The sequence below is a fragment of the Dendroctonus ponderosae genome, unplaced genomic scaffold, assembly GCF_020466585.1.
Source record: "Dendroctonus ponderosae isolate FM_Combo_2020 unplaced genomic scaffold, Dpon_F_20191213v2 Dpon_F_20191213_6, whole genome shotgun sequence".
Classification (NCBI taxonomy): Eukaryota; Metazoa; Arthropoda; class Insecta; order Coleoptera; family Curculionidae; genus Dendroctonus; species Dendroctonus ponderosae.
Genome location: NW_026018814.1, coordinates 6,596,731 through 6,623,138, shown reverse-complemented (window position 1 = coordinate 6,623,138; position 26,408 = coordinate 6,596,731). Strand labels below are relative to the sequence as shown.

At 42.0% G+C, this 26,408-nt stretch overlaps 2 protein-coding genes across 4 annotated transcripts in view; one reads left to right on the top strand and one right to left on the bottom strand.

Moving 5' to 3' along the window:
• Positions 1 to 1,165: 1,165 nt before the first annotated feature.
• Positions 1,166 to 22,707, bottom strand: LOC109540461 (dynein heavy chain, cytoplasmic). Of its 2 annotated transcripts, XM_019908859.2 has the most exons (57): positions 22,318 to 22,707; positions 22,042 to 22,199; positions 21,839 to 21,954; positions 21,261 to 21,516; positions 20,911 to 21,060; positions 20,473 to 20,852; positions 20,166 to 20,415; positions 19,803 to 20,111; positions 19,613 to 19,748; positions 19,099 to 19,472; positions 18,251 to 18,586; positions 18,033 to 18,197; positions 17,857 to 17,981; positions 17,681 to 17,801; positions 17,505 to 17,626; positions 17,151 to 17,448; positions 16,781 to 17,037; positions 16,473 to 16,709; positions 15,943 to 16,378; positions 15,732 to 15,888; positions 15,501 to 15,680; positions 15,222 to 15,445; positions 14,913 to 15,161; positions 14,615 to 14,838; positions 14,371 to 14,558; positions 14,035 to 14,310; positions 13,750 to 13,984; positions 13,562 to 13,695; positions 13,320 to 13,496; positions 13,173 to 13,261; positions 12,742 to 12,977; positions 12,505 to 12,682; positions 12,316 to 12,451; positions 11,921 to 11,947; positions 11,083 to 11,305; positions 10,653 to 11,026; positions 10,411 to 10,598; positions 10,145 to 10,359; positions 9,762 to 10,016; positions 9,242 to 9,695; positions 8,957 to 9,191; positions 8,695 to 8,885; positions 8,457 to 8,637; positions 8,247 to 8,395; positions 7,949 to 8,189; positions 7,250 to 7,448; positions 4,570 to 6,312; positions 3,813 to 4,102; positions 3,592 to 3,757; positions 3,318 to 3,531; positions 3,053 to 3,247; positions 2,757 to 2,989; positions 2,519 to 2,687; positions 2,220 to 2,465; positions 1,957 to 2,154; positions 1,685 to 1,856; positions 1,166 to 1,631 (listed from the first exon to the last, which is right to left on the bottom strand). In XM_019908859.2, the coding sequence occupies exons 1-57, from the start codon at positions 22,562 to 22,564 to the stop codon at positions 1,366 to 1,368; spliced, it is 13,980 nt and encodes a 4,659-aa protein (XP_019764418.2). In that variant the 5' UTR covers positions 22,565 to 22,707; the 3' UTR covers positions 1,166 to 1,365. The 2 variants fall into 2 exon arrangements, with proteins under 2 accessions (XP_019764418.2, XP_019764419.2); XM_019908860.2 differs by lacking the exon at positions 11,921 to 11,947.
• LOC109540464 (dystrophin) overlaps positions 22,550 to 26,408 on the top strand; it is a 5,913-nt gene continuing 2,054 nt past the window's right edge. Inside the window, exons 1-6 of one of the 2 annotated variants that reach the window (XM_048667495.1) lie at positions 22,550 to 22,613; positions 22,987 to 23,116; positions 25,526 to 25,662; positions 25,713 to 25,920; positions 25,979 to 26,222; positions 26,287 to 26,398. In XM_048667495.1, coding sequence (XP_048523452.1) covers positions 23,064 to 23,116; positions 25,526 to 25,662; positions 25,713 to 25,920; positions 25,979 to 26,222; positions 26,287 to 26,398 — 754 coding nt within the window. In that variant the 5' untranslated portion in view covers positions 22,550 to 22,613; positions 22,987 to 23,063. Of the gene's footprint in view, positions 22,614 to 22,761; positions 22,834 to 22,986; positions 23,117 to 25,525; positions 25,663 to 25,712; positions 25,921 to 25,978; positions 26,223 to 26,286; positions 26,399 to 26,408 lie in introns of those variants that run through there. The other variant, XM_019908862.2, reaches the window with a different exon arrangement.

Below are 26,408 nucleotides of genomic sequence, written 5' to 3'. Positions count from 1 at the left end.
TAGAAGCTAAATTATAATTAGTTTGACACTTATTTTAAATTAGATGTCATTGTGACTTATTTTGTTCTATTCAGCAGCTTTTCGCGAGTTCAAAAGTCCAGACGCCCCCTCCTGGTTAAAATTATAACTGCAAGTTAAGTAGTATTTTGCTTTTAAAGAAACAGAAACTTGTCAGACTTGTTTATTTCTTGGAGTTGATGACATTTACAACATAAAACAATACTTTCGATCTGTTTCTAATTCTTTAAAAGCTTGCAAAAGTTGATTAGAAGAAAACAAATCACAATCAGACGGAAACACCAATGTTAACAAAACAAGTGTCAAATTACTACTTAACTTGTGGTTATAATTTTAGCCACCAGGGGGGTCTGGACTTTTTAACTCGCGAATCTGACTGTGATTTGTTAGATTTGAACAGATAGAAAAGTGTGCAAGTATTGTTTTATGTTATAAATGTCATCAACTCCAATAAATAAACAAGTGTGACCAGTCTGAACTGTCACTCGACAATGAGTAATTTGACGTTTCGCAGCGCCACCATCGGTAGTTGAACTCGCGAATATCATAGTTAATCAAAAAAATTCTACTAGGACTAGCCTTTTACAGTTATGTTCCACAACTGGAACAAAAAATAATATGAGTTACAAAAACTGTGAGAGCCACAACAACCAAGAGAGCAGACTCATCTTTAGTTGATTTCATTTGATCTACTACCTTTGCTCTTCTGTAAAAAAAATGATAAAATAACAATTTTTTTTCATCTAGTGATTAGCGTTTCTCTATTTTCAATTATAATAAGTTTTATATTAGTTTTTCGACTGTTGGTATTGTGATATGTTTGGTTCGAGCTACCAACACTCAAAGATTGTAAACTTGATTAGTTGTAATCGTCTACGGGATCAGAGCTTCACACTACAGGTGTTGCTCAACAAAGGCTTGTTTATCCAAAAAATGGAAGTTTTGTGATATCATTTTGGTGATTTATTTTAGTTTTAAGACCTTTATTTTTGTTATCAGTGCAAAACTTCTTAGAGGAAATAAATGAGTATTTGACTATGCAACGGTTTGTTCGTTTGTTACACAACCTTTTTAAAGTTCTGAGTACAAGATGATAAAAAAACTGCTATGGGAAAATCACAGAAACTTGTAAGAAAAGCAGTTGATATTTGATAAAGTTACTAGTTTATAGACGTGATAATATTAAATACATTTTTTCTTTCGATACTTAACTACAAAAAGCTGCAACAATGCTCATTGAACAAACCAAAAACATTAGGCCCAATGAGCATTATAACGGATAATAAAAAAATAAATAAAATTATTATTCTCACTATAAGCAAATGGATTTAAATCATTAAATACCGTTTAATTTAAAGCAGTAGATGTTAGCAGGGCGACGCCCCTCTCGTAGAAGCTGTGCGGATCTTGCCCTGGGGCAATATTCAGGTCCACAGTGTACAACAGCTCTGTCCTGGTTGAATTTAAGTAAACTGCCAAAGACAATTTGCTTCCGGACGTTTTATCTTCCGTTGATCTCGACCAGCGCAGCAACGTGATCGGCAATTCGGACATTATGCTCGAAGTAAGCAAGAGCTGGTTGTTCTTGCATTGGGCCCCTTGCAGTTTCAAGCCTGCAAAATCGCCTATTGCTTACCTAGCCCTAGTTTCCGAATAGAGAACTTACCAATTATAGCGAAGCAGTCTTGGGGAATAGCAGATGTATCATGGGAATCGGTAATTGTTACATCTAAGCACAATTCCTCCAGCGACCAGCTGTTAGCTTGAGCCACACATTGTCTGGTGGCGGTAATCCAGGCCTCAGGGTTTAATAAGCCTCCTAACCACACCGGGAAGCTCTGTGTTCGAGAAAAATACAATTTTGTTATCACACTTCTTTCGCTGATTCATTTGTAGGAAGCAAATGAAGCCAATTTCTTAGATAAGTTGGTACATTACCTGCAATTCCTGGGCCCCTGAGGTGGAAACCACTTTCGATATCTGCTGCAGCTGCTTAATTCGCTGACTAAAGTCCGTAATCCATTGAATCACTGTGCATCCTTTCGGAACCGTGTATCTATGCCAATTGGCTGGAATAATTCCCCTCACTAGCTCTCCAAGCATGGTTCGATGATAATTCGTCTGCTTCTTCTCGCCCTACGGAAATAATCGCCACATGAACAACTTTTCTTTATTGATTCCAATCACCAACAAAAATTTACCTGGCAGATCAGAAGCACGTCATTCAGATCGTGAATCACGTCAAGCAGAAGCTTCGAAGCGGAGTTGACTTCGCGCTCGAAATACCGATAAAGGGGATCTTTGATGTTCTCCACCGTTCTTCGAAGAGTCTGCAGCGATTTAGGCAACAATTGCAACCAGGTTAAGGCAGAATTGTGTAGGGTTTTCATCCAAGAGGGTCTACCGTCGATCTGGGCGCTCGGATCGCTAGGAGATGCCTCGTCCAACTAAAATCAAGTGTTCACTAAATATGAAAATCGAATTCCCACACTCTAATTACCTTGTACGCGAGCTCATCATCATCCTCCAATTGCTGCATTTTCAGCAGCTTGCTGATCAAGTCAGTGCCTCTGGTGGTAAGTAGAACCTTTTCGGCATTGTTTGGAAGTCCTAACCAAGCTGGAGTCTGCCTATCAGCCAGACTTTCAATCCATTTCAAAAAGTGGTCCCTACAAAAAAAAACAAACCATTGCAAACGAGCCCTGGTTTACTGTACTTTAGCACAACGAAGAATTCACCTTCTAGTTCCATCGGGCATGGTAATGTGCCTATTCCCGTTAGGGCCATTATCGATATTGGCCACCAATGCGAAATCCCCCTCGAAGCTCTTGCTGGTGAACAGCTTGTTGAGGAAAGACTGCAGCAATCTCTGATCGAAAGCGTTGTCGATTTTACCACCGTAAATCGACTGCGATAACAGCGTGACTAAGGCGTCCCAAGGAACCTTTTCAGGTGGCAGATTTGTTCTACCCTGTAACAGGTAATAATAAGCGAGTCAAGCAAACAGGACGGAGTTGAAATCGAAATCACCAACCATAGCAGTGGCATCGATCCATGTGTCCAAAGTATCGCAAGCCACTCGCAAGTCAGACTCGCTGAATTCGTAATATTTGGCCCATCCTAAGGGGCAGTACCGTAATCTTTCTTGCACGATGGCATGGAACCAAGCAAGTAGGAAGTAGAGTCGGGCTCTTTCGTTGGGAGCTCTCATCATTCGGCTGGCCGGTACCTGGTTAATTCGAGTTTTTAGCAGGGTTTCACAGTAAATCAGGAAAAATAACCAAAAAAACTCAACTTACAGTACTGAAAGTCCTGAGGAGATTGGCCCTAATGCCTGGCGGAGGCTCGAACACAACGATTCTTCCGGCCCTCAGCAAGTTAACGGGAAGTTTCGGATTGATCTCCATAGTGAGGAAAAGCCTGAAGCTGGCATGTGGCTGCAGGGAATGCAGCTTCTTCTCCAGCTGAACCAGCCATTGAGGAGCGAGGTGGACATTCTTTAACATCACCCATCTGCAATTGATCAAATACTGTTAGAAACGGACTTCTTTAACTAAACGACCTGCCACCTACCTTCCCGATTTGCAAGCCACGTTAATAGCGCGATGTGCCTGATTAAAGCCTTCGGCCGATCCAATTGCAATACTGGAAATCTGCTTGTTCAGCTCAGTAGCCAAATCATCCACTCGTCCGGATGCGTCGAATCCAGGCACGGAACACAACAGACCTGGCACGTTGGCTAAAATTGCACAAAAGTGTTATTAATATGGATTTCCTTCGCCAGCCAAACAAACCTTTGATTTCCTTTTCCACAATTGCGCCCAGGTCGATTTCCTTTTCTGCAGCCGCCATAAACTCCGGCCCCATAACGGCCGAGACGAACAACGCAGCAGCTGCAATAATTCGGTCGGGTCTAAAGGCCTGGATCACCAAAAGCTGGTACATGGCAGTGCCGATGGGGCTGAGCTGCTTCTCCTCGATCCAAAGACGCGGAACAGCCTGTTCGGGCGCGCTTTGCTGCAGCCAGGCACTGAATTCGGGCATTTCCTTGATTTTCTCCGGTAATTTTTTAAAGGCTGGCAACCTACAAACATATTAAATCAATATTTTTCAATTTCTCAAGTAGCAATGAATAAATTCGGAGAATACTTGTGCTATTTCTCTATATTGATACGAATGTGCCAACGGCTGAAATAAACGTTGCTTCAGAAATAATGATTTGTCTGTCTTTTATTTATATTGCTAAAGTTAGCAATTAATTTTGCAGTAGATAAGAATTTTGTAATAGAGTAACTAAAGGACTATTAAATAAAAGACAAAAGTTTATGATTTCCTAAAAAACGTAAAAATTATGTTTTTAAATATGTCACCTTTAAAATTGTTCTACAGACAACTTTTTTAGAGATTATTGTTTTCGAAGTTGTAGAAGAACGTTCTGGGCGATGAGACTAAAAATTCGATAGTTCAAAATTAAGGACCACTCGAATGCACACTACAGATATTAGATACATCAGAGCTTCATTTTTCTAATGTAAAGGTTGTAAAACTTACCTTCGCGATAGTCTGGTCAAAGCCTCCTGTTGTTCAGTGTTAAGTCCATCCACACTAGGACTGGTAGAGGAGCTTAACAGGCCCTCTTTGGCGCGCAGGAAGAAGCTGAACTCCTGGTCGTAGTTGAGTTCGTTAGGAAGCCCCTTTAGGCAAATCCTGCATAGAAGGATGGCGAAAGTCATCCGGTCGTTGTGCAGCATGCCCCTGGCAATCCTCTCATAGACCACTTGGAACAGATCGGTGGTGATTATGTTGAGCCTGTGCTGGTAGTCGGTGACTCCATCCAGTTTGGGATTGATTAGCAACACGCTGTTAAACATATCCAGGAAGAACTGCAAAGAGTACTGGTAGAGGAAGTGGACTTGGTTGAGACTGTCCATTGTGAAGTAGGTGTTGCTGCAGGCTTGCGAAAGCGGCAGGTATTGCTGGGAAACTGTCTCGATTTCCGATATCACCTTGTCGGTTTCTTCGACCTTTTGCCCGATCTCAGCGGCCTCCTTTTTCAAAGTTTCCAGAGTAGTAATGACGCTGTCGTCGTCCAGGATTTTTCCTTTGGCGTCGTTGAGGGCCTGCAGCAAAGACTTCTCAAGCTGTCTCAATCTCAAGTGGAATTCGCCTTGCAGTTTCAACAAGTCCGACCGTTTGGCGTCGATGTCCGGACGCTCCGCCTTCAGTACCTGGTTCAAGCACTGGCTCTGCAACGAACTTCTAGTGACTGTGAAGTTCACAAATGTGACTCTAGAGCAAATATCGGGCGGGAATTCCACTGTAGGATCGCGAGTGGAGAGGAAAATTATAAACGATGGCGACAAATCGATGTCCTGGTCGCCTAGAGTGATCAAAACACGGCCGCCCGTTCTGCGAAGCTCCCTGTTCAGCACCGGGTTTAGGATGGCATCATAGTTTTCAACGTCCTGCACCAATAGGGGGTTGCCAAACCGAAGGGCCGATTCCAGGTTTTTCCGGAACGAGTCATCCAGGAAACTGGTTTTGGTTATTTTCTTGTCCTTGTACTCATTGAGGATGAACTCAGTGGCCTGTCCCGAAGGATCGATTATAAGCGGGTATCTGTTGAAGCGTTTCAGCATAATGGCGTTTTCGGTGCACAAATCGTCCGAAGGCAACGCGTTTGCCTGCCAACGCAGCCGCTCATCCGGATTGGAAAGATACTCAGTCCTGGCAATATCAGCCCTGTACTGGATGGCTGCCTGGGTTAAATGCTGGCACCAAGTGGTAAACAGATTCTGTCGATAATGTTGATCAAAATACCCGCCATATGCGATGAAGGCAGCCGAGAGCAAAACATCCCCAACAATGGTAGACATTTGCGCCCTAAACGTCTCACTGGTTGCTTCCCAGCGCTCTCGTTCAATCACCAGCGATTTTAGCAGCGCTATTGACCGGTCCACCTTGGCCTGAACGTTCTCTAAATCAGTCTTAATGGCCTGCGCTTGAGCGATGAGCTGCGCGTATTCCTCCTTGTAGGACGCAATGCTCTGCTCCAATTGGCTTATCAAGTTCTTCACTTCTTCGCCACGCTTCTTATTGGTTTCCGCCTGCGTTTCCAGAGAGCTGAGCTCCTGTCGCAAAGGCTCCACTTTCTTCAACATATCGGCGTACTGGATCTGAGCCATGGCCCATTTCACCAGCGGCCCGCAAGCGTTACTCGCATGGTTCACTTTTTCGAAATTGTAATCCGGATTGCTCAGATATTTTGCCTTCATTTTGTCGCGCACATCGTCGCTGGAGAGAAAAATGTCAATTTTGTTAATTTGTTATAAAATACCACTAACAGTTTGGTTTGTAGCTAAAAGTTTCCTCAATCACTTAACAATTACAATAATGACTTTAATCTAAGTAAGTAGATATTTCGATATTTGCTATGCTCATGACGGGTTTCGAGCCTATTACTTCTCATCAGCTGGCATTAGCCTGATTATGCGCGCATCATCGAAGTGGTTAATTCGTATTAGTCCTCAGATTTGACCAATTCTACTGTTTCACAAATTTACGCGGAAGAGACAGCAGATAAAAATAAACCGTCTTTTCTAACTCATAGTCACTGAAAACAGTGACTATAAGGAAGGTGTGGTAAAAACGCTTTGGAATAAATGATGCAACAAAATATTACTCCCAGTTTAACATTCTGTTTGACCGATTTAAACCCGCACAGTTTAAACCAGATAAAGACGCTCGAAATGCAAAAGGACGAAAACTACAACATATATAATGTCTAGGTAGATATTTTTGGTAGAGTATACTTTCACATTTTTCTGTAAATATTTCTGCAAAAGTACCTTCGACCAAATTGATTTTACGCTCAAAAAAATACGCTCCCGTCAATTTCTGCAACAATATTTACACAACAAATATCCACCTCTCGTGATTGAAAATAACTCTCCCGAAACCCGTGATGCCAGTTTCGTCTACGAAAACGCAAACTTTTAGCTACTGAACGTGTATAAGTATTCAACACACAATTTTAGTTTAAAAGAACTAAATAGCTCCGAGCAGAGACAAACCTTACAAAAACAACCAGCGTTTACTGGCGCAATGCACGTTATCCCGCATTGACCTACAGCAATCGAATGATTTGTCTATGCTTCATTCAGCTGCCACTGGCTAAATCAGTTCAACGAAACCAAGAAGCAACTAAACTCTATGTACAACATGCACCTACCTGATGTCTTCAGTGTTGAAATTGTTGACCACTGTGTTGATGAAATTATCGCGCATTATCACCGCCCGGATAGACTTCCAGTCGCTGGCGTTTTCCCCGAGCAAAAGACAAATTGACTCGAGCGCCAATTTCACAATAGCCGGAGGGTTTGCCATCGAACGGATCTCGACCAGTTGCTGCTTTTTGATCGACTTTACAGCTAAACGGGGCGAAAAACAAATAAAATAAGCGAACTGATAGCAGGCAGAAAGTGCAATTATCTAAGCAAATGACTAAATGAAACTAGATTCTCAGTTGTTCCAATTCTCCCTCCTCGATCGCTCCAGTGGAAATCTAAAGATCAGCTAAAACAATCATGCATGAAATTGTACAGCCATTAATAGAACAGAACATCGATATAATGCAGGAAGGGCAGCTTATAAGGCAAGGGCCTTACGTTAAGTTGACGCCGCTGAAATTAACGATGGTGGTGATGAAGTTCTCGCGCATTATAACTGAACGAATGGATCGCCATTCGCTGGCATTTTCATGCAGTAAAAGGCAAACAGACTCTAATGCCATCTTTACAGTGGCTGGTGGGTTTGCCATGGACCTAACCTCGACGAGATGCTGTTTCTTTATAGACTTAACCGCTAAGAGAAAACTGGTTAGTAGCAAAACCCACTGAAATATTAATTTAGACAATAGCCCCCAGCTCACCAGTTTGGGCGTCTATGACTGCCGGTTCCACTTGATCCAAATCCGCCATCACTTCAGTGCGTTTCTGCTCAATATGCACGGTTTGCTCGGCCAACTGTTGCTGAATCTCCTGGCTTTGCACCTTCTTCTTTTCGGCTTCTTGCTGATCTTTCACCATCTGCTTCAGTTTGGCGTTGGCCGCCTCATTTTTCGCGTGCAGTTCTTGAGACTTGACTGCTAAACTCTTTTGCATTTCTTCCACCTACACCACCACAACCAGCGTCAGTATAGGGCAATATAAAACTGAATAAACACAGACCTGCTCAACGGTTTCCGCAATCTTATTCAAACCGACATTCAGATGCAACTGTTGCTCTTCCAAGTCGGAGCGTTTTTCGTTGTGCAATTTTACGAAATGATGAATAAAGTCTAGGTAGTGTCGTGGAGTAATGGCCATTGTCCGACCACCTGCAACAAGCAAACAATGTTCAATTAAACTGGCAATTGTTGCAAAGTGAAAGACCCTTGCCTCGCTTTGCCAGTCGCACGTTTGCTTTATGCAGAGTCTGATGAACGTAGACGCAAGCATTGATGACAGCTTCTCTATGTTGAGGAATAGCAGGAACAAACTTGCAAGCAGCTGGGAAGAAATCTGGAGATTTCCATGTCGGCCTGTCCAGCTCCAAACGGTTGGTAAATTCTTTGCCCACCTATCGCAATAATTACATTAACAAATGTTTTAATTAGTTGGCCATATACCAACTTACCTGGTATAAAGCCCCATCGGACCAATCGCCGAACCAATTGAGGACGCAACGATTGAACAGGGCGGGCGATGTAGCGGCACGATCCTTCAGCCCATCCGTTGAAGGATTCATGGTGAAAACCACGTGTAGATTGCGCATTACTTGCTGAGTAAACCATTTGTATAGCTCGTCGCTTGAATCCAACATCAACCCTACAAGGTTAAAACAACGGGGCAAATTATAACCCCACCTAGCTGGGTGCATCACCCTCAAAACTAATTACCTTCTCTTTGGGCGCCTTCTTTGCACTGTGTCATCAAAGTGGTGTATTCATCGCCTTCGAACAGTCCTGGGACTTCTCCGTTGGCCAGCAAAGTGTTCATGCGCTCCAAGAAGCTGGAATCCAACATATTCGATTCGTCCAATATAAAAGCGATTTTCTCGTCTTTGCATCCGGATCGTCTCAAAACCGAGCGCAGGTCTTCATCGAAGTCTTCGGCGGTGTATTTGTTGTGTACCTAAACACCCAGCAGTTAAAAACAAAAAGTTGGATGATCGTCAAACAAACCTTTATTTGGAAAATAGACAGTCCATTCATCCAGGCCACAAAACGCGATAAGGTGGTTTTTCCAGCACCCGAAACTCCAATGAGCAGCAAATGTCCCTGCGGCTGCCTAAAGATCCTGTCAATCCTCAGCACATGATCGAGAACTTCATCGAAGAGAACCAGAGGAACGTCTAGCTCTTCTTCGTAAAACACTCTCAGCCTGGCCTTCACATATTCCCTCAACTGCTCCCTGTCAACGGGCATGTATTCTTTCGACAGCCAGTTGCTGTACAGAATCGGTCTTTCTAGGGCTTTAGCCGAATCGGCTGAAGGGAAATGTTTTAGAGCCACCGAGTCTATGTTTTCGTTCGTCCATTGGCGTTCGGAATTCTCCACTAAACGATCTTGGAACAGTCTGAGTGCCTCATGGGCCCATAAGCGAACGATTCCTTCGACGCTCAAGGAATCCAGAGGTCTGCAAGAATTACAAATATATTAAAAAACAGCATATTTTAATGCTTCCTTTCTCCTTATTCATTACCTGATTGCTTCGCAAATTCCTCTCACCCAACGAGTCATCTCACGCGGTGAGTAGACATAATGCGGTTGCATATCTTGAGTGAATCTGTCCTGTGAGGCCAAGTAGAACTCGACCATGGCATTCGTGAGAGGTTCAGCATAACCTTTCAAGTTGGGAGTGAGGCGCAGCATCGCTCTTGTGAAAGTGCCATAGATTTGCTTTAAGGACGTCTCTCCCGGATAGTCCACGTAGATTACAGGAACGTGGCGTAAGAACCTAAACAAGAAGCATAAATATGGTTTTTTGTATGCAATAGAACATTTAGCTTATAGTGAACACTTCGGAAATTTTCCAGGATTACAACAAAAAAGATCGCGCCTGATATTTTTCAATAGACCACTCACCGATGAGAAAGGGGTTTTCTTCCAGGATCAGTAGGTGGATTACAGGCACCGACAAATTGGATACGCTCCATTGAGACCCAGGTTTGATCTGACGCCCTATAGAAGCCCTTTTGCTCGACGATTTGACGCAAGAACATGATCACTCTTTGGGTGCCGTAATTGTCCATATCGGGCAAGTTGATTTCGTCGCAGAAAAGCACGAGCCATTTTCCCAGCTACAAAGAGTTGATTAGGTTCAATTCGGCGAATCGTCGCGCTTGTGTTACCTGCACTGGAGCTAAAACAACCCCGTTAGGAGTTTTCCGGTACTCGCAGTAGTGATCAAAGGTTTTCAGCAGGAGCTCAGGAGTAGTGGCTGAAGAAAAGTTCAAACCAACCACTTCCATATCAGGCAACGCTCTTAAAGCAGAGAAGAGCGTCATGGTTTTACCGGAACCAGGCGGGCCACATAGCACTGCAAACAATCAGTATTAAACTTTTTGAATTAAAATACAAGCAAATAATTTACCCAAAGGTTTGTGCTCAGCCAACCAGGTGTATAGAAGAGACTCGTGTCTTACTGTATCTAGAGTGGGAACCACAATATCCGGCGATGCCACCTTATGGGTTTCCACTTCGATTTGAGGCACTTTATTAGACCATGGCGCCCACTCGCCTTCGATGGTCACCTCATAATCAATAATTGGCGAGTTGCTGTCTGGAGGAAGCGGTACGGTGGTAATCGATCGCACAAAATCGCCCAATTCAGAGCGAACTTTCAACTTGGCGTCGCCCGCAAAGCTCCACAGAATAGCGTAGATCAGGCATTTGGGTATGTAGCGCTCCAATGTCTCGTAGGCTAGCGGAAAATCGTTGTGGGAATGGTTGTAAGCCAGGACATTTCTGGAAGAATCCCTTGTTTAAATTTCCCCATTATATTAGCTACGGACAGTCCTTACCTGACGCTCTGGTTGAGCATGGAGGAAAGCGAACTGAGCGCCCGCAGCCTTGTAAAGTCCATTATATGCTCCTGCTCCATGGCGTGTTCCAAGCATCGAATTACCAGCCCGTCCGGCTGTAAGAAAGGCTGCAAAAGATTGGCCACGTCCTGTTGCACCTGCAGTGTTGGCGATACCGAGTCTTCCTTGTTTTCAATTTTCTTTCCAAAGCTGTCGTCTTCAACTGGGAAATAAACCAGATTTATTTTAGTAACGGTTATTAAGTTCTAAACATAGTTATTAAGTGAGTGGTCGGTTGTATATACAAAATGATTGCAGAAGAGAACTGGGAGAAAATATCTTTAATTACGTCCGGATTTTAATACCTGGTTACGGAAATTAATACTGGTTTAGTGGAAGTGTTTTACAATATGAATGAATCAATGAAATTAGATCATATTTCTTGAATTTGCTGCTGGATATTATTGAAATGTTATTTTAGATTGCATCATATGGCCGCTTAGGTAAATTTCATGTTGAGAGCAGATTTATAACATTTAAAATCCATTAACTTAACAAGACACGTTTAATAGGCATATACGCAATCTCTCTCTGAAGTTGTGTAAAATATTACTTTTTTTGGCCAATTGGAAATAGTTTGGTGCAGTTTCAAACAACCAATTGCAAAGAGCAGTGAACATCTACATGCACAAAAGTACCAGATAGAATACTGATCAGTATTCGTAAGTACAATAAATTATTTTCTTCGAATGCATTTAAGTAGTTAATACGAGAGCAGGCGACGAACGTTAAGGATTAGTAACATGAATATAATAATTGCGAAAGCCTCGATCACTACCTGCCACTACTACAAATTCTTGAGGACCTGGAACAAGATTTTCAGCTTTGAGACATGGTTGGTGCATTTGAGCTACAGGCGCTACTTTTTTTATTTTAAAAAGCACTCAAGTGTAGGAATACTGCAAACATAACTTTTAACAAATCATAGTGTCGTAAATGTTTTACCATTTCGTTTAAAGTTAAATTGCTAATAAATATAACGTAAAAACGCGTATTAGAGTCGCTTTAGACATTGGCAAACAGATTCTTACTAACTACATTATTTTAGAAAATAATCGTAAAAAGCTGCATCATGTCGACGTTCAAATACACGTTAAAACTGTATAAAATAAAATCTTAAGTTGTGACAACATTATTCCAAAACAGCTCAACTCAAATGAACACCGTTCTTACCTTCTTCTAGCGGAATATGTTTAAGTCGTAGCATGTAGTTTTCGAAGATCATTTCCGTGGAAAGGACATCTTCAGAGAACCAAACCATTCCACAACGAGAAACAGTTGCCAAAGTTGCATATTTCAGGTCTTGCACCTTGAATTGCACAATTCTAGCTACTGACATGGAATTATTTTGGCTAAACCTACTTCGAACATAACGCGGACATTCGGTGGCAAACTCAGACGTTCTCCATTGGGCAAAGTCAGCAGCTTATTGTCATCAAGAACTGAATTCAAATTCTCCACCCATTCAGGATCCACGTCCCCATCGAAGATAATCCATTGGCGCTTGTTAATTTCGCCTCTTACATTGTCGATGATTTTCCTGGACATTTTCCAAATTAGAACCGTTCGAACAATTACGCAAAGTTTGGCGAAACTTGCCTTAGAATGTGAGTAAAGAGACCGTCAGTCCACTCTCGAGTATTGGGGTCCAGTACACCATACAAAGCCTCCTTGCTGATGGCTTTAGGATCGATTACATGCGCCACTCCTTCAACTCCTTCGAAACGCTCCAAGGCTTTGAGCAGCACTCTCCAGGCTGTACTTTTACCCGATCCGCTTGGACCCACCATCATAAGCCCGTGGTTTAGGTTGGATATTTGATACAGTTGGAGTACCTAAGTGAGAATTTGTTTGTGAATAACCAGGAATTATTTAGTAGGATTTAACACATATATGAAACAAGCGTGCATTTGTCGTCGACTATTACCTTAGCTACCCAGGAGTCCCTCTATGCAGCATGAAATCAAATGAGGTGCAGTTTTACAATATTTGTACAATGCATGAAAATGATAGTTGTTGCTAAATGTTACCTTTTCCATCCATGCAGAGCCTTGCTCGTCACCCTCGCCGCACACCAAGTACTCCTCAACGCAAACCTTTCTGATTTCATCCTTAAGGCCTGAAAACAGTTCAAAATTTCAGCTCAAACGCAAAACCAAATTTTCAACAAAAACTACCTTTCATTTCAGCCCTAGTATACAACACGTTGGGGAATACATCATTCAGCAAGCTAAATAGCAGCGGAATGTCTTCAGCCACCAGCTTTGGTACCATTGTTTCGCAGACGGATTGAATGAGAATCTCTTGTTCGGGAAGATTTTCCGCAATGCTGGCTTCATCAATATTTGTTTCTCCTAAAGAAACAGAATTAGTTTTATAACTTTTAAAAATTGAATCAATTTGGGGCTTATTAACTTACCCCTTTGCGTCATGCCCTCCTTAATTCGTTGAATCCGGTCCCTCTTTACATTACCAGCAGAAATCAGGACTGATTTGAGGGCACGAAGCCCAAAGTCATAATGCGACTGATTGGAAAGTTGCTCATCACAAAGCCTGCGAAAAAAAGTGTGGAATAGCATCTTAATAATCGGGAATAATGGCACTTACTTAAAGAACGGAACGATTTTGCAAGCCAGCTTTTCAGCCGACCTGAATCCTTGAGAGAACAGCATCACTTCGGCAATGAGCTGTCGGTCTGGAGTAGTCATGGCCAGCGATCTGAACAGTTTCTTCAAGTTGTCGGGCAAGTTTGATCTGCCCGCATATCCTGGATTCATTGTGATGAATATGGCCATATCTGGAGATACTCGCACCTGCTTGCCTACCAGTTCTACGCTGATGCCTGCAAGAGCTATGGGTAACTACTGAAATTTTTGAAAGTGAGTATCTTACTGCCAGTTTGCTGTCCGGACTGTTCGCTGCTTTCCTTCTGGCTCTTTAGTGCTTCTTGGATCGTTTGGATTTGCTGCGATACAGCCGACAACATTCTCTCTTCTAGTCGATTGAACTCGTCGAAACAGCCCCAGGCGCCCACTTGGCATAAACCGACAAAAATTCGTCCCATTGCCTGGAAATCGAAGGTTTCATCGCAATTGAACACCAACACAAAACGCCCTAGTTGGTTGCCCAGCGCCTTTACTGATTCGGTTTTTCCAGTACCGGCGGGACCTAAATTGGTAATACAAATAATTTAAAGAATAAATACTGCTGCAACTACTGGAAACTTACCGAAAGGAGAACCTCCCAATCTAGCTTCCAAGGCTTGAGTCATAGTCAAGTAGCATCTATCAGTTAAAGGTGTCTGCACCAATCTATCTTGTACTCCCAAATATTCAAAACCGTAGTAAAACACTGCGTTTGCCATGTGAATAGTTAGCTGCTTTAGAACTTCAGTTTGGCGTGGATCAAAGTAGAATCTGGAAATTTACTACTCACTGCCAAATACTCTAAAACCGGGTTTAAATGTCCGTACCGCATTTGGCAAAGCCACTCGAAGGTTTTGTTGCTGCACACGCCGCTCGAGACCAATTTTCTAGTCACTGTTCTCTTATGAACAAACTCATTGATGAGATGTTCCAACTTCTTCCTTCTCAACTGAGGCTGCTCTTGAAGAACGGAATCCGCCAAAACATTTAACGTGCTTTCCACTTGCTGAAGCACCTTTTCCAGAGGGCCTTTCTGTGGTTCTCCATTTAACTAAAAAATGTTTAAAAAATGTTTCTAGGATTGTTAGCGGAGAGTAAAATAAATCGCCATGAAAAATTACTGACCTTTGTTAAAGCAGCCTCGACATCCTCACTCCAGAATATCTGTGCAGCCAAAACGACAATTTGAGCTTGATACTTGTCGCACCACTCCATGAAGAGTTTCGGATCAATTCCATCCTTAAACTGCTTGATATCCTGCACGGCTTGTGCAAGGCTTGAGGCCAAAGTAACGCGCATTTCTTTCTCCACCAGAGAAAGCCATTCGTTGATTTTCGGATACTCGACTGTTGACACTGGGGTTCTGAACATCACCTAAAGAAGCATAGAACATTGAATTATGTACATTCAAAAAATAGAAGAAGTCACTAGTACCTCTTCACCTTCGCGAGAGGCAATGCCAGTAATAATGGTGTTATCCTCGTTCAAAATAATCGATGCCACACCAGCAAACATTTTCTTAAAGTGTTTCTGAAGCCGAGCGATGTTTTTGCTATTTCCGATAATTTCCAGCAGATCTTCATCACCGACAAAGTAAAACCGCGGGAACGATGTTCGTTCTCTTTCCAGGTATTCTCCCAAAGCTTTCTGAATTTTACCTATAAACCAAACAGTATTGTAGAAAGTGCGATGCTATAAAAGCAGGCATTTTACCCAGAAGATCGGCAAGTCGCTCCAAAGCTCGTTGAACACCGGGGATGTTAAGCACATCCATCACCATAGGCGACTTGCTCACTTTCTTCATTAGGCCTAAGAACTCGGAACTGATGCTATGAAAGCGAGAAGTCTCGACTGGGAGCAGGGTTTTGATGTCGGCGCTTCCCGAAAATATGCCTGAAAATATCAAACGGTATTTAATGTTTTAATAATGCATTACTCACTTACCTTCCAAGTAAACCCATCGGCGTTGCACATCAATCCACACATCGAACAGGGCATTAATTCGGTTCAGTTTCTCCTCCCACGTCAGGGCTTCCTCCTCGAACACTTTGTAGTACGGCGAGAGCTTCATGGCAGCAACTGAGTTGATGTGCTCTTTCACCTGGACATTATACTTGTTAAAACCCCAAGCGGTTCAAATCGCAGCTATGCTCACCTTATTGAAAAGATCATCCCATCCTCTGATCAACCTGCATTTGTTCTGGTAGTTGATCAGATCCAATTCGTAGGTCTGCCAAGATTCGCGCACTTGCTTCAAGAACTCCTCCAACGCCATTTCTCCTTGAGCCACCAGTATCACATCTTTGACAATCGATTCGTTTTTCTGCAAGTTCACATCCCACACCTGGCCTAAGGTGAGGTCGCTTAAAACCCAATTTACTCTCAATTGTTTCATCAACTGCTTCCAGTGCCGTTCCTTGAGGGCATCAGACTTTAATTCCACAATCAACATATTCACTTTGGTGTAGTTCTGTAGCATTCGTTTCACGTATTCATAGGAAGCATATTGGCGCAGCCTCGCAGGCAGTTCTTTTAATTGAGTCAACATTGTGTCGAGTTGTTGACGTAGTTTTCTTGGCTGTACTGATAACCTGTAGACAAGAAGTAAGTATAAAAATGGAGGTTTTATTCATAATATGCATATTTTTACATAGAAGAATAGATAAATAAATGGGAAAAACATACCAAGGTTTCTCTTTTGTTTCGTCGATTTGCTGCCAGATTTTCGACAGCTCAGACCAAACGCCTCTTAAATCTTGCAATTCTTCGAACACTACCTGCATTCGGTCTTCGCTGGTGCTGGCTCCGCCCGGTTCTTGAAGCTCTAGCGCTTCTTTGGCTTTAGCGACGTTATCGCGCTCCTCCTTTAGTCGCGCATATTTGCTTTCAAACAACTGGAGTTGAGAGAGAGCTTCATCAGGCCTGGAACGAGCAATTGTACAATTTCAGTTTTATTTGCGGTCTAATATTGTTAATTAGTTTGTTAATGTTACCTTAAATGCCCTTCAACGGGTTTGCTCTTCTCCCAATCGCCGAGAAAATCGTGCGTTCTACTCTCCACTGCTTTGTCTTCGGACACGATTTTCTGTTGCAGGCTGGACACTTGGGTCTGTATCGAACAATCCTTGCGCTTGATGATTTCGCTAAAGGCGCCCCATTCGCCTTCGACGTTTTCCACATGAAGCCAGTTTGTGGGGAATTGGAAACGTTGTCGTTCCAGGATTCGTTGACCTTCCCTGTATACTTCAACCTAATAAAACCCTCAATTAAAATAATGTAGTTTTTGTAGACGATAAAACTAAACTGAATGAAACTAAAACTAAAATGGCAGAGATTAATTGCTTGCTTAAAGTGCTTCTTCACCTGCTTTTCCCACTGTTTCATACTCCTTTTCAGATTTTGTACGTAAGTGATGAAAGTCACCGCATCCGAAGTGCTGGCCGCTTCAATACTCTGCAACTCCAGATCGGATCTGGACTTGGATACGTTGGTATGAAAGGAGGCCATTTCGTTGCTCAACAACGAGCCGAATTTGCTTAAAGTGTCCTTGTGCCATGAGTCGTACTTGAGGGACACTTTGCTCTGCACTTTCGCGAAATCGATCACGATCGGCCCGAACTCACGACGGGTGTCCGAAGTGTCGAACGTAGACCTAGTTGTTCTGAAAAACCCAAATAGAATTATTTAAGCAATCTAATCTAGCCAGGCGGTAATTACTTGATGTCGTTGAGACAGCGCATCCATTTGCCGATGTCTTCGCCCAGCTGGCCGTAGAGCGTGTCGGCTTGCAGGTCCCACAAGGATTGGTAAGTCAGCCATTGGTTCACGTATTTTTGTACCTGAAATGTTCAGCTCTATAGGGGAGGAAGCAGTTTAATTGCACCATTGCATACCTCCTTGACTTTACTGGCAATGGCGTTATAAGCATTGTTCATCGGTTCCGCGCCAGCAGGAAGTTTAGTTAAAATGCTCCTGAAAGTCTCGGTAACCGGCTTGTCGACTCCTACTTGATACCTGTAAAAGGCGTATTTTAGTTAAATTTAATTTAGAACTTAAGCGGAATTCTTACCGGCTACTCTGCAGCCTTAACTGAGAAGTGACGATGGCTTCCCATGCGAACAGTTGCTGCATAATTTGGAATCTTGCTTCTTCGATGCTCGGGTATAAATACATCGTTTGATTAGTGATCCTCACCTATGCACAAAACAATATAGAAGAAAAACGACTATTGCAGAGGCAAATTACCTCATGAACCATTGTTTGGATTTGCGGATCGCCTCCAGGCTTATGGGTAGGCTGGGTCGGAGCATCCGTATCCATGCTATGATCAATATCCTTCTTCGTGCCAGCTAAAGCATCGGTCCAGGCTTGAACGCCTGCTTGTAAACGACGAGCTAAATTTTTCTCGACCTGCAGCAACACATAGCAGTTAGATCAGTGTTAATCGACTTTAAATCACGTACCTCTTCTCCCAATCTGTTCACCCAAATATGGAAGTTTGAGTACTGTTTCAAGGATAAGTCGTCCACTGCATGTTGAACCTTGGCCAAAATTTCCGCAAACGTATTGGCCGAATAAGGACAGGTTTCCAACGATCGCACGTCCACCTCGAGTTGCTCACCAACCAGAACCAACTCTTCAACTTTCTCTTGGAAAGCCACAATTGTCTCGGAGAACTTCTGAACGTACGGGTCTAGCTTGTAACTTTCCCACACAAGCGACGCTCCTTCCTCAATCAAGCTTTGCACTTCTTTCCGCATGCCAGCCACCAGTGGAATTATGCTTGCTTTATCTTCAATCTATGAAGCATAATGTCAATAGAAAAGAACTAATTTAGGCCGCACATGCACTATTTTACATAGAGTACATAAGACGGAATTTGGGGCTGATGGGCAGTTTTCACAGGCAAGCCTATACAATGCAAAGAGTTACTAATGCTCGATTTTCCCGTTTCGCAGGTTAGCTCTACTGTTTAAAAAAAGTATCAACAAACCAATGAATGAATTAGTATAGTGTGTGTTTTTCGAACACCCCCATTAGTTGATATAAACGCGGAATGCTGTTTAGCTTTAGGGCACATCAATTAATGAAATCAACGAACAAGCTAACAGTCATGCACAGGCTATGTAATCATGCCCCATTTTGATAGCTATAATCGAATCTACCTTCGCCCCACCATGTTGGTTGATCCTGTGGTTAAGCTAATCAAGAACACACCTATTTAAATCGAAATCAAGGCTCTATATCAACTAAGTCACATCCTGCTTTTAAAATCTACCCAGTAAAAGAATAGGCGCATATCAAAGCGTACCTTTTCCAGAGTCATCTCGTATGTTCTGACGCTCTCGATCAACGAAATGGCAAATGGGTACAGTTGGTTGGCTTGATGGGCCTTATTCACGATCGCCAACGGTATGCGGAATCCCAGACTCTTCAGGTTGCGCACTTCTTTGGCAAGAGTGATGATTTCAGGCAGGAAATTTACTCTGAGCTTGTAGATGTTTCCGCGCCCATTTTTCGCTCGAATTGCGTCAATCATAAAAATCCTGCCAGACACCCCCAGATTTCGCTGCTGCACGTTGCGGGCCCATTCCTCAAAGATCTCCTGAGTGTTGAGCTTCAAACGGAAACTATCACCGTCCGCTTTCAGTTTTTGACCTTCGATGTGGTTTTCCCAACCTTTACCTGAGAAACCAAACAAAAAATGCTTAAGAACAAATAAAGCAGGAAACCTATCCGTATTTTTTAGTTTTGCGGTGTTTAAATAATCATTGTAAAGCTCTTATTTGCTGCAGAATCTTGTAAAACAATAGACAAATTTTTACCTAATACATCTTCCACTCGTTTAAGATACGTTGTAAGTTGATGATTGATTTGTTTGGCCCAAATAATGGAACCAGCAACTGGGGGCAAGTCGCGGCCTTTACTTATCGCCGCACTGTTACTCTGTGGATACTGGACCTGAGAAGAGATGGCATTAACAAAAAAACTTCGCACATTAACACAAAAACGCACCTTAAACTTCTCATGTAGAGCCTCGATGTCGTCTTTGACGCGTTGGATTAAATGTGTTTGGTATTCCCTGATGGCGCCTCTGATGTGCGGGCGCACAAACAGAGCATTGAATCTGGAGAAGATCCTGAACATTTCGTTCGCGTTCTTTGCGGTGCCGAGCTGGTCGCGAAGATGAGCAGTGATGCGAGTTTCCACGCGATCAATTCGCTCTTCATAGCGTTGCACTGCTGCGTCCCAAGCGTCTTGGCCCTCTTTGGATATGTCCAAGCATTCTACTTCCTTGACGTTCTCATAGGCCATATTCACCTCCTTAACAGCGATTTGAAATAAACAAAGCTTTTAATGGGCACACGATTCAGTTACCTCGATGGCATTCACATCAGCGGCATCCAGCGAAAACGTTGGCTTCACTTGTTCCAGGTCTTCTCCTTCATTCGCCGCCGCAGCTTCCCGAATGGATGGCCTCAAAACGCGGATTATGACATTCCGAAGTTGGTCGTGCTGGTGTCGGAATTTGCACATTTGATCCATGCGGCTCTGCAGCTTCTTGTGCTGCGCTGATATGCGCCACACCATTTTCATGTGCTCATCGCGCTTTTTCTTAATTATATCCCTATTTAAAAAATCATCAGTTGTTGAAATAATACAAAAAACTACTTGAACAACTCGCCTTAGTAAAGCTTGCAACTTCTCGTACTCGTCCTCCCAAATGGAAAACACCTCAAAACACTGAGTCATGACTTTCTCAAAGTCCTCAAACGAAATATGCATCAATCTTCGGGTGCCGAGCACTTTGAGTAGCTGCGCCCCCAGATCTCTAGAAATTGCCTCGACAAGTCGCAGAGATCGCTGAATCGGATATTTAGTCGATCGCACTTTGCGCAAATGGGAGAAAATCTGTTGAACAGCCGCCCTGATCCGTTCCAGCTCAGTAGCGGAGAGCAAATCGTTGATTGGAAAGTCCTTCATCAGAGGATTGTAATCGTTCACAGTGGCGATGGCTTGTTTTAGGCCGGTATCTGTGTCGAACGAGACTGTAGCATGGAAACGCTGCAAAAGAAAGGAACTATTAAATCAGCAGCCCAAACAAGCAACGGGATAGTTTTACCTTGCCATGCTTGAGAATGTCCAGAGTTAGGATGACTTCCAGGCTTTCACGCTTTTCCTGGATGCGATGCAAGGCTCTTTCAAGATTGAGCCAAAAGCTGATTTCTTGCAGCGCTGTTCCGGATGAAGGATCCCTGTCCAACTTGGTTACCTATTTTATGCCAGAAAATTATGTAACTAATTAGTTTAGAAGGTGTTTTTTGGAACGTTAACAGTACAACTAGAATGGTAATTTTGTAGAAAATATTCCGAGATTTTGAAAAATGGCAGTTATATTGGGGTTTGGAATGTTATGGTCTTTTCCAACCTCTTACAATTCTTTCGGCTCAAATAAGTTCTCAGACAAGATACCTTTTGAATCTCTTTAATCCATCTATTAACTCCATGCTGCAGCTGGTTTAAAAAGTTGGAATCGTCCACTTTGTTACTAAAATCCGACACTTTCGGTTTTCTGCCCTCATCGGCGCACTGCTTAATAAGGGAGGCCACATAGGGGTGAATTTGAAGGGTGATTTCAGGTATGTCGATGTTTTGTTGTAGATGCAACAGACCCATTTCCAATTCGGCAATGGTTTTCTCCACTGAGGGAGCCATTTTATCACCATCCCTAACAAAAATAAATTGATAAACATGTTTGATTCAATGAAAAACGCTATCGAAGTTTTCGTACTGAATCGTTTCTTTGTAAGTTAGCGTTCTGAAGTGTTTTGTCCTTTGGATTACTTTCTTTCTAACGTTTTGTGCGTCTAGTAAATCTTAGTTGTTGATGTTAGTCTCGGATTTTATATTAATCGTTATCATTTGCAATGGTATTTTATTTTATTTTATTGACGAGACTTAAAATTATCTTTAACGGAATAATAAGTATTTAAATGGTCAAGCTCTTTACCTACTGATTTTAATAGATGTTTGCAAATAATTAAACGCACCTGTCAGCTCTCCCAGACTCCTTTACGTATGACTTAAAAAATGGTGCCATGGTTTTGCTGATGTAATCATGCAGGATCTCGTAGGGGGATCCCTCGCTGAAATTCAGCATTCTGACCTAAGAAAAATTGGAAACAATTCACGATTAATAAATACTAAATTTTCTGGCTGCAAGATAACATAAATAACTACTTAAGAGATTTACCTGGGCACGAATGCTCTTATCAGCTTCAATAACTGGGTTTCGTTTGATGCAAACCAAGCTGGACATTTTCGAGTTCGAATAATGCACTTCATTGCTCACATAGTAAGCCACTGGCTCTTTTTCTTCTTCACCTTCCGGTGGTTGATCGTTGTCATCATCTGTAATGAATAGTACAGGTTCAGCAAAAGCAGGCAACAAATGAGGCAGATTGTAGCCCTTATAAAGAGACACGCCCCCGATACCCGAGTCAACGAAGCAAAACTCTGGTTTTTTTACCTTTAGATGAATTCCTCTGAATGTACAGCGTTGTAACTTGAGGATCACTGATGAACTTTCTGATACACTCCTGGTTGACTTTATCGTCGAGAGCTGCGACCAGATTTTTGGGTTCGGCTTGGGAGTCATCCTCTGGCAGCAACACGGTGGCTGCTTTGAGGATGTAGTTAGTGAAGGCTGTGAAGTCCACCAGGGCCACATTCTGGGGCTCCGGTGTGTTCTCACTCCCTTCCAAGGAGTCCCCCATGGCTGAAACCTCTAGTTTTTTCTCAACGTTTAGCTGATCGCATATAACGGTAAATAATGATTGAATCGACTGGAATAATTCACAAGTTCACTGCGCAGACTGTTTTTTTTTTGCGAAATTGAATTGTTTCTTTTTAGTAAAATCTATAAGTGTCTGAGTCAGCCGTTCTTGACAGACATTGACATTCATGTGAAGAGGCTCCATTCACCTGCTCCCAGAGTCTACTGTGGTTGCCTCTTTTTTTATCATTCCCTACTAACACAGGAAAGGTGATGAACATGCGACTGCCTTGAATTCACTGCACTTGTTTTGTTTTCAAAAGGAAAACCGTTACAATACAAAGATGTTTAAGATAGGTTTTTGGTTGTTTTCAGCTGTTTTTAACCAAAAAATCCTCAATTAAATTATATTATTGGTTTAAGGACCTTGAGCATATAATTTTGCACATTGATATACGGACGAAAAGTTGGTTTATCTGAAGATCACATGTTGATTGACCATGGGGACCTGGAAAAAGGCTGAAAATGAAAAGGGATTTATTTACTACATAAGGTGAGCTGTGTAGAGCAAAGTACTTCAACTGAATGCCCGGTAAAACAAGTGTAAGAATGCAGAAGTTTAACCACGGGGGTGGAGATTCAAAGGGGCTTGTTATCAAAAGTCTTCAGGTCCACTGGGCAAGAGGAAGCACTTGGAATTGACTTCTTTAACGTGTTGCAAAGATGTAGAAACATTGAACAGAACCACGAAGTACTCGCTGGTCCTCCAAGAATGTAATACTTTTGCAGAAAACAATGTCTAGTGCTTCCTCTCACTTCTTCCTAATTTCGCTATTTAGCGTTTATATTTTCACTTCTTTCACTTTTCATTATGCTAGTAATTTGGATTATTACTTTATATTAATATTTGCTTAGTTTGTTGGTGCTAAACATACCTGCTAGTTAATCTAATCCGAAACTATATTAAGTCTTTGTAAGTATAGTTTCTGCTTTTTTAGATATCAATCCCAAGATTAATTTGGGACTTTCAAAATATATATACCTACTAACTTGGTAATAAGTTTTAGTCGTACGTAGAGCAATTAAAGGTTTTTACCAAAAAAAATTCTTGAAGTGAAACTACTTACGCGATATAAAAAGTATACTATTGTAGTTTGGTATTTTTTTACAGAATATCCCCTAAATGAGCCATAGGTATATCGTAATTATCGAGCTAGATGTGTTTTACAACTTTCGTGTTTTTGTGCCTAATTCAGAGTTGTTTAAAAATGAACGTTTAGACGAATCGCACTTACCGCACTTTTGAATCATCAATTTCTTGGAGGAAATTCCAAAACGTTCTTAAAACTCCAAATGTGCACTTCAGGGCCAAAGAAATCTGAGCCATTGCGGCGTGAGAGTAAACGTCAGAAAGTTCTTACTTTAAAAAATCGCATTTTTCCGCTAAAATCACACTACCAGGCGAAAGAATAGCACAGATCGATGATAAAAGACTTCTCCTTTGAGAAAAACAGGAATTTTCTGCCGAAATATTCAGAAATTCTGGGATTTTTTAAATTTAGAAGCTGCGATTTTCTCCCTGTCCTTCCTATCCACCATTAAACAATTGACTAATTCGACGTGATGACATGACATCGGTGTACTTTTGAAAGCTTGTAACTAGATAATTAGGACAACTTGTTCACTTACATCAAAGTAATCCTTATGTATACACAAAAACTTTACTTACAAGTCTTGGATAGGAATGAATACATAAACACTTCTTCATCACGAAAAGTACTTTGTTAGAAACACCCTGTAAAGGCCACAAAAGAATAAAATTTTATGTTCAATTGAAGTTCCTTCGCCATTATGTCAAGATACTATGGTGTCCGTGCTCATTTTATTGAAGTGCCGAATGAAAAAGCCATATTGGTTAAAATGCCTCAAACTCTATAGCATTTTTTTCCGTAAAACAGGAAAATCCCCGCTGGAACTGTTGGATTGGCAATAACCGACTATAACTTTCCCATTATGATGATTTTGGTCAGTGTGTTCAGTTGCTTTCCAGATCTCGATGAAATTTATGATTAAATGAGGAAATTAAGATCAATTTGTAGAGTGTATTTGGTAGAAACTCGCTAATAATCTGACGGGATGGTGGAAATCAGGGCTCGAAAGCGCACGTTTTTATAGGCAAGTGAAATTTATTTTGAGAATTACTCAAAGTGTCACTCGCAACGACTAACTTTTAATTGACTACCGCGCTTTGCGGCGATGAATAGAGTAAAATTTACTCTATGTTTCCTCAATGTTTAATTTTTCTGCAGGTTTGGAGTGAATTTTCACAAATACTCAAAGTGAGACTTGCAACGGCTTTTGCTACTAAATATACCCGCTGTCGTTCAATAGCTTTTTATTACAAACTAGTTGAGATTTAAGAGCACTTTTCACGGCAATCAATAATGGAGCAAGCTTCACTTTGTGTTTTATCAAAATTTGATTTTGTAACAATATTTGCACAAGTGAGATTTGCGGTGCAAGTAGCAAAATTTAACTGCCGTTTTTCTTTAATTTGTTACGCCTGAACTAGTTGAAATTGAATATTTGCGGGAATGACCACTTTTTAGTCGTTTTTGAACGGTCACGATTTAGAATTTTGATCGAAATTTTTTTAAGCCACCCCCCCTTAAGGGGGTAACAATTTATTACGCCTGAAGTAGTTGAGGCCAATAACAATATTAACGGGAATAAAATCTTACTCAAAACCTATTATACCCTATAATACACATCTGTACCTTATTATATTGAAAACAATCCCCTGAGCTGAAAAAACCCACAAGTCAATAATCGATTTTTGACCGTAAAATAGGCTCAAAACACCCCATTTCTGTACTATTTTCCTTTATTTTGCCCCTGTTGTTCAGATGAATAAATAATTTTGATTTTACTGATTTTCAAAATGTATGTATTATTGCATTAGTGACCAACAAAACCTGCAACAATGGGACCATCCGAAATTCTGCGATGTAAAACAGGCAATAGACGACTGTAACTACGTGATTTACGCAACTTACCGGCTGGCTTTGAAGTTCCGCGTTTTGCAACGCGCCTTGTACAGTAAGGGTGTGTTCAATTTGCTTAACTAGGTTTAACATGTGGGCTTTCAGCTGAAGACATTCCCTTGGCCCTTACCAGTTCCATTTTCGAGAGACACCGCTTGGCCAACAATGAAAATTCGCTCATTTTGGAGACCTGCGACTTAGAGGCGGTGTTGGCGGATATTTTCTTTGCCGCCAACAATCAAAACCACATGAACATCGATGTTGATTTTGTGGCTGAGATGGTCATCAATTTTTTATATAATGTCTTTGATAGGTTGGTGATGTGTGAAGAACCCCACTGGAATTGGACAGTGATGTTGTTTCCTTATTAGTTGCAGGGAAGGGACCATCCAGGTCATCTCAGTGAAGCTCACTTTGGGGCTTCTATGCAACAGTTCCCTGCCCGAGCTGCACAAGTATATCTTCTCTTTGTGTGCTGACCATAACAATTGCATCACCAGGGTGCGACTGCTTGGCCTGCTGCAGAAAATGCACTTGTTAATCAAGTATCTACACGAAGACCCGGTGTTTAATGTGCACTGCCTAAACGCGGCGGTAGACAAATGTTTTGTCGATGTAAGTACTAGCGTAGACCAGTCTTTATGTAGTTCTCCACACTTTATTCTCTCGTGAAATCCAGTCGCCCGGCTTGGTGGGGATTGCTGAGTGCACCTTTATGAGCTGGCTCAATTCGGACATCCCCTTTTTATCCTGGCTGCCTCTGGTTGCGAAGCTCAAGAACTCGGAAACTGGTAAGTCCTA

Excerpts from the sequence above, each read along its gene's own strand:
- LOC109540461 (XM_019908859.2), bottom strand. The coding sequence starts at position 22,564 with ATGGGGGACTCCTTGGAAGGGAGTGAGAACACACCGGAGCCCCAGAAT. Across the intron at positions 20,112-20,165 it reads CTGATGTGAATGCCATCGAG|GAGGTGAATATGGCCTATGA; the intron begins GTAACTGAATCG and ends ATCGCTGTTAAG. Across the intron at positions 14,839-14,912 it reads TCGAGGCTGCTTTAACAAAG|TTAAATGGAGAACCACAGAA; the intron begins GTCAGTAATTTT and ends AACATTTTTTAG.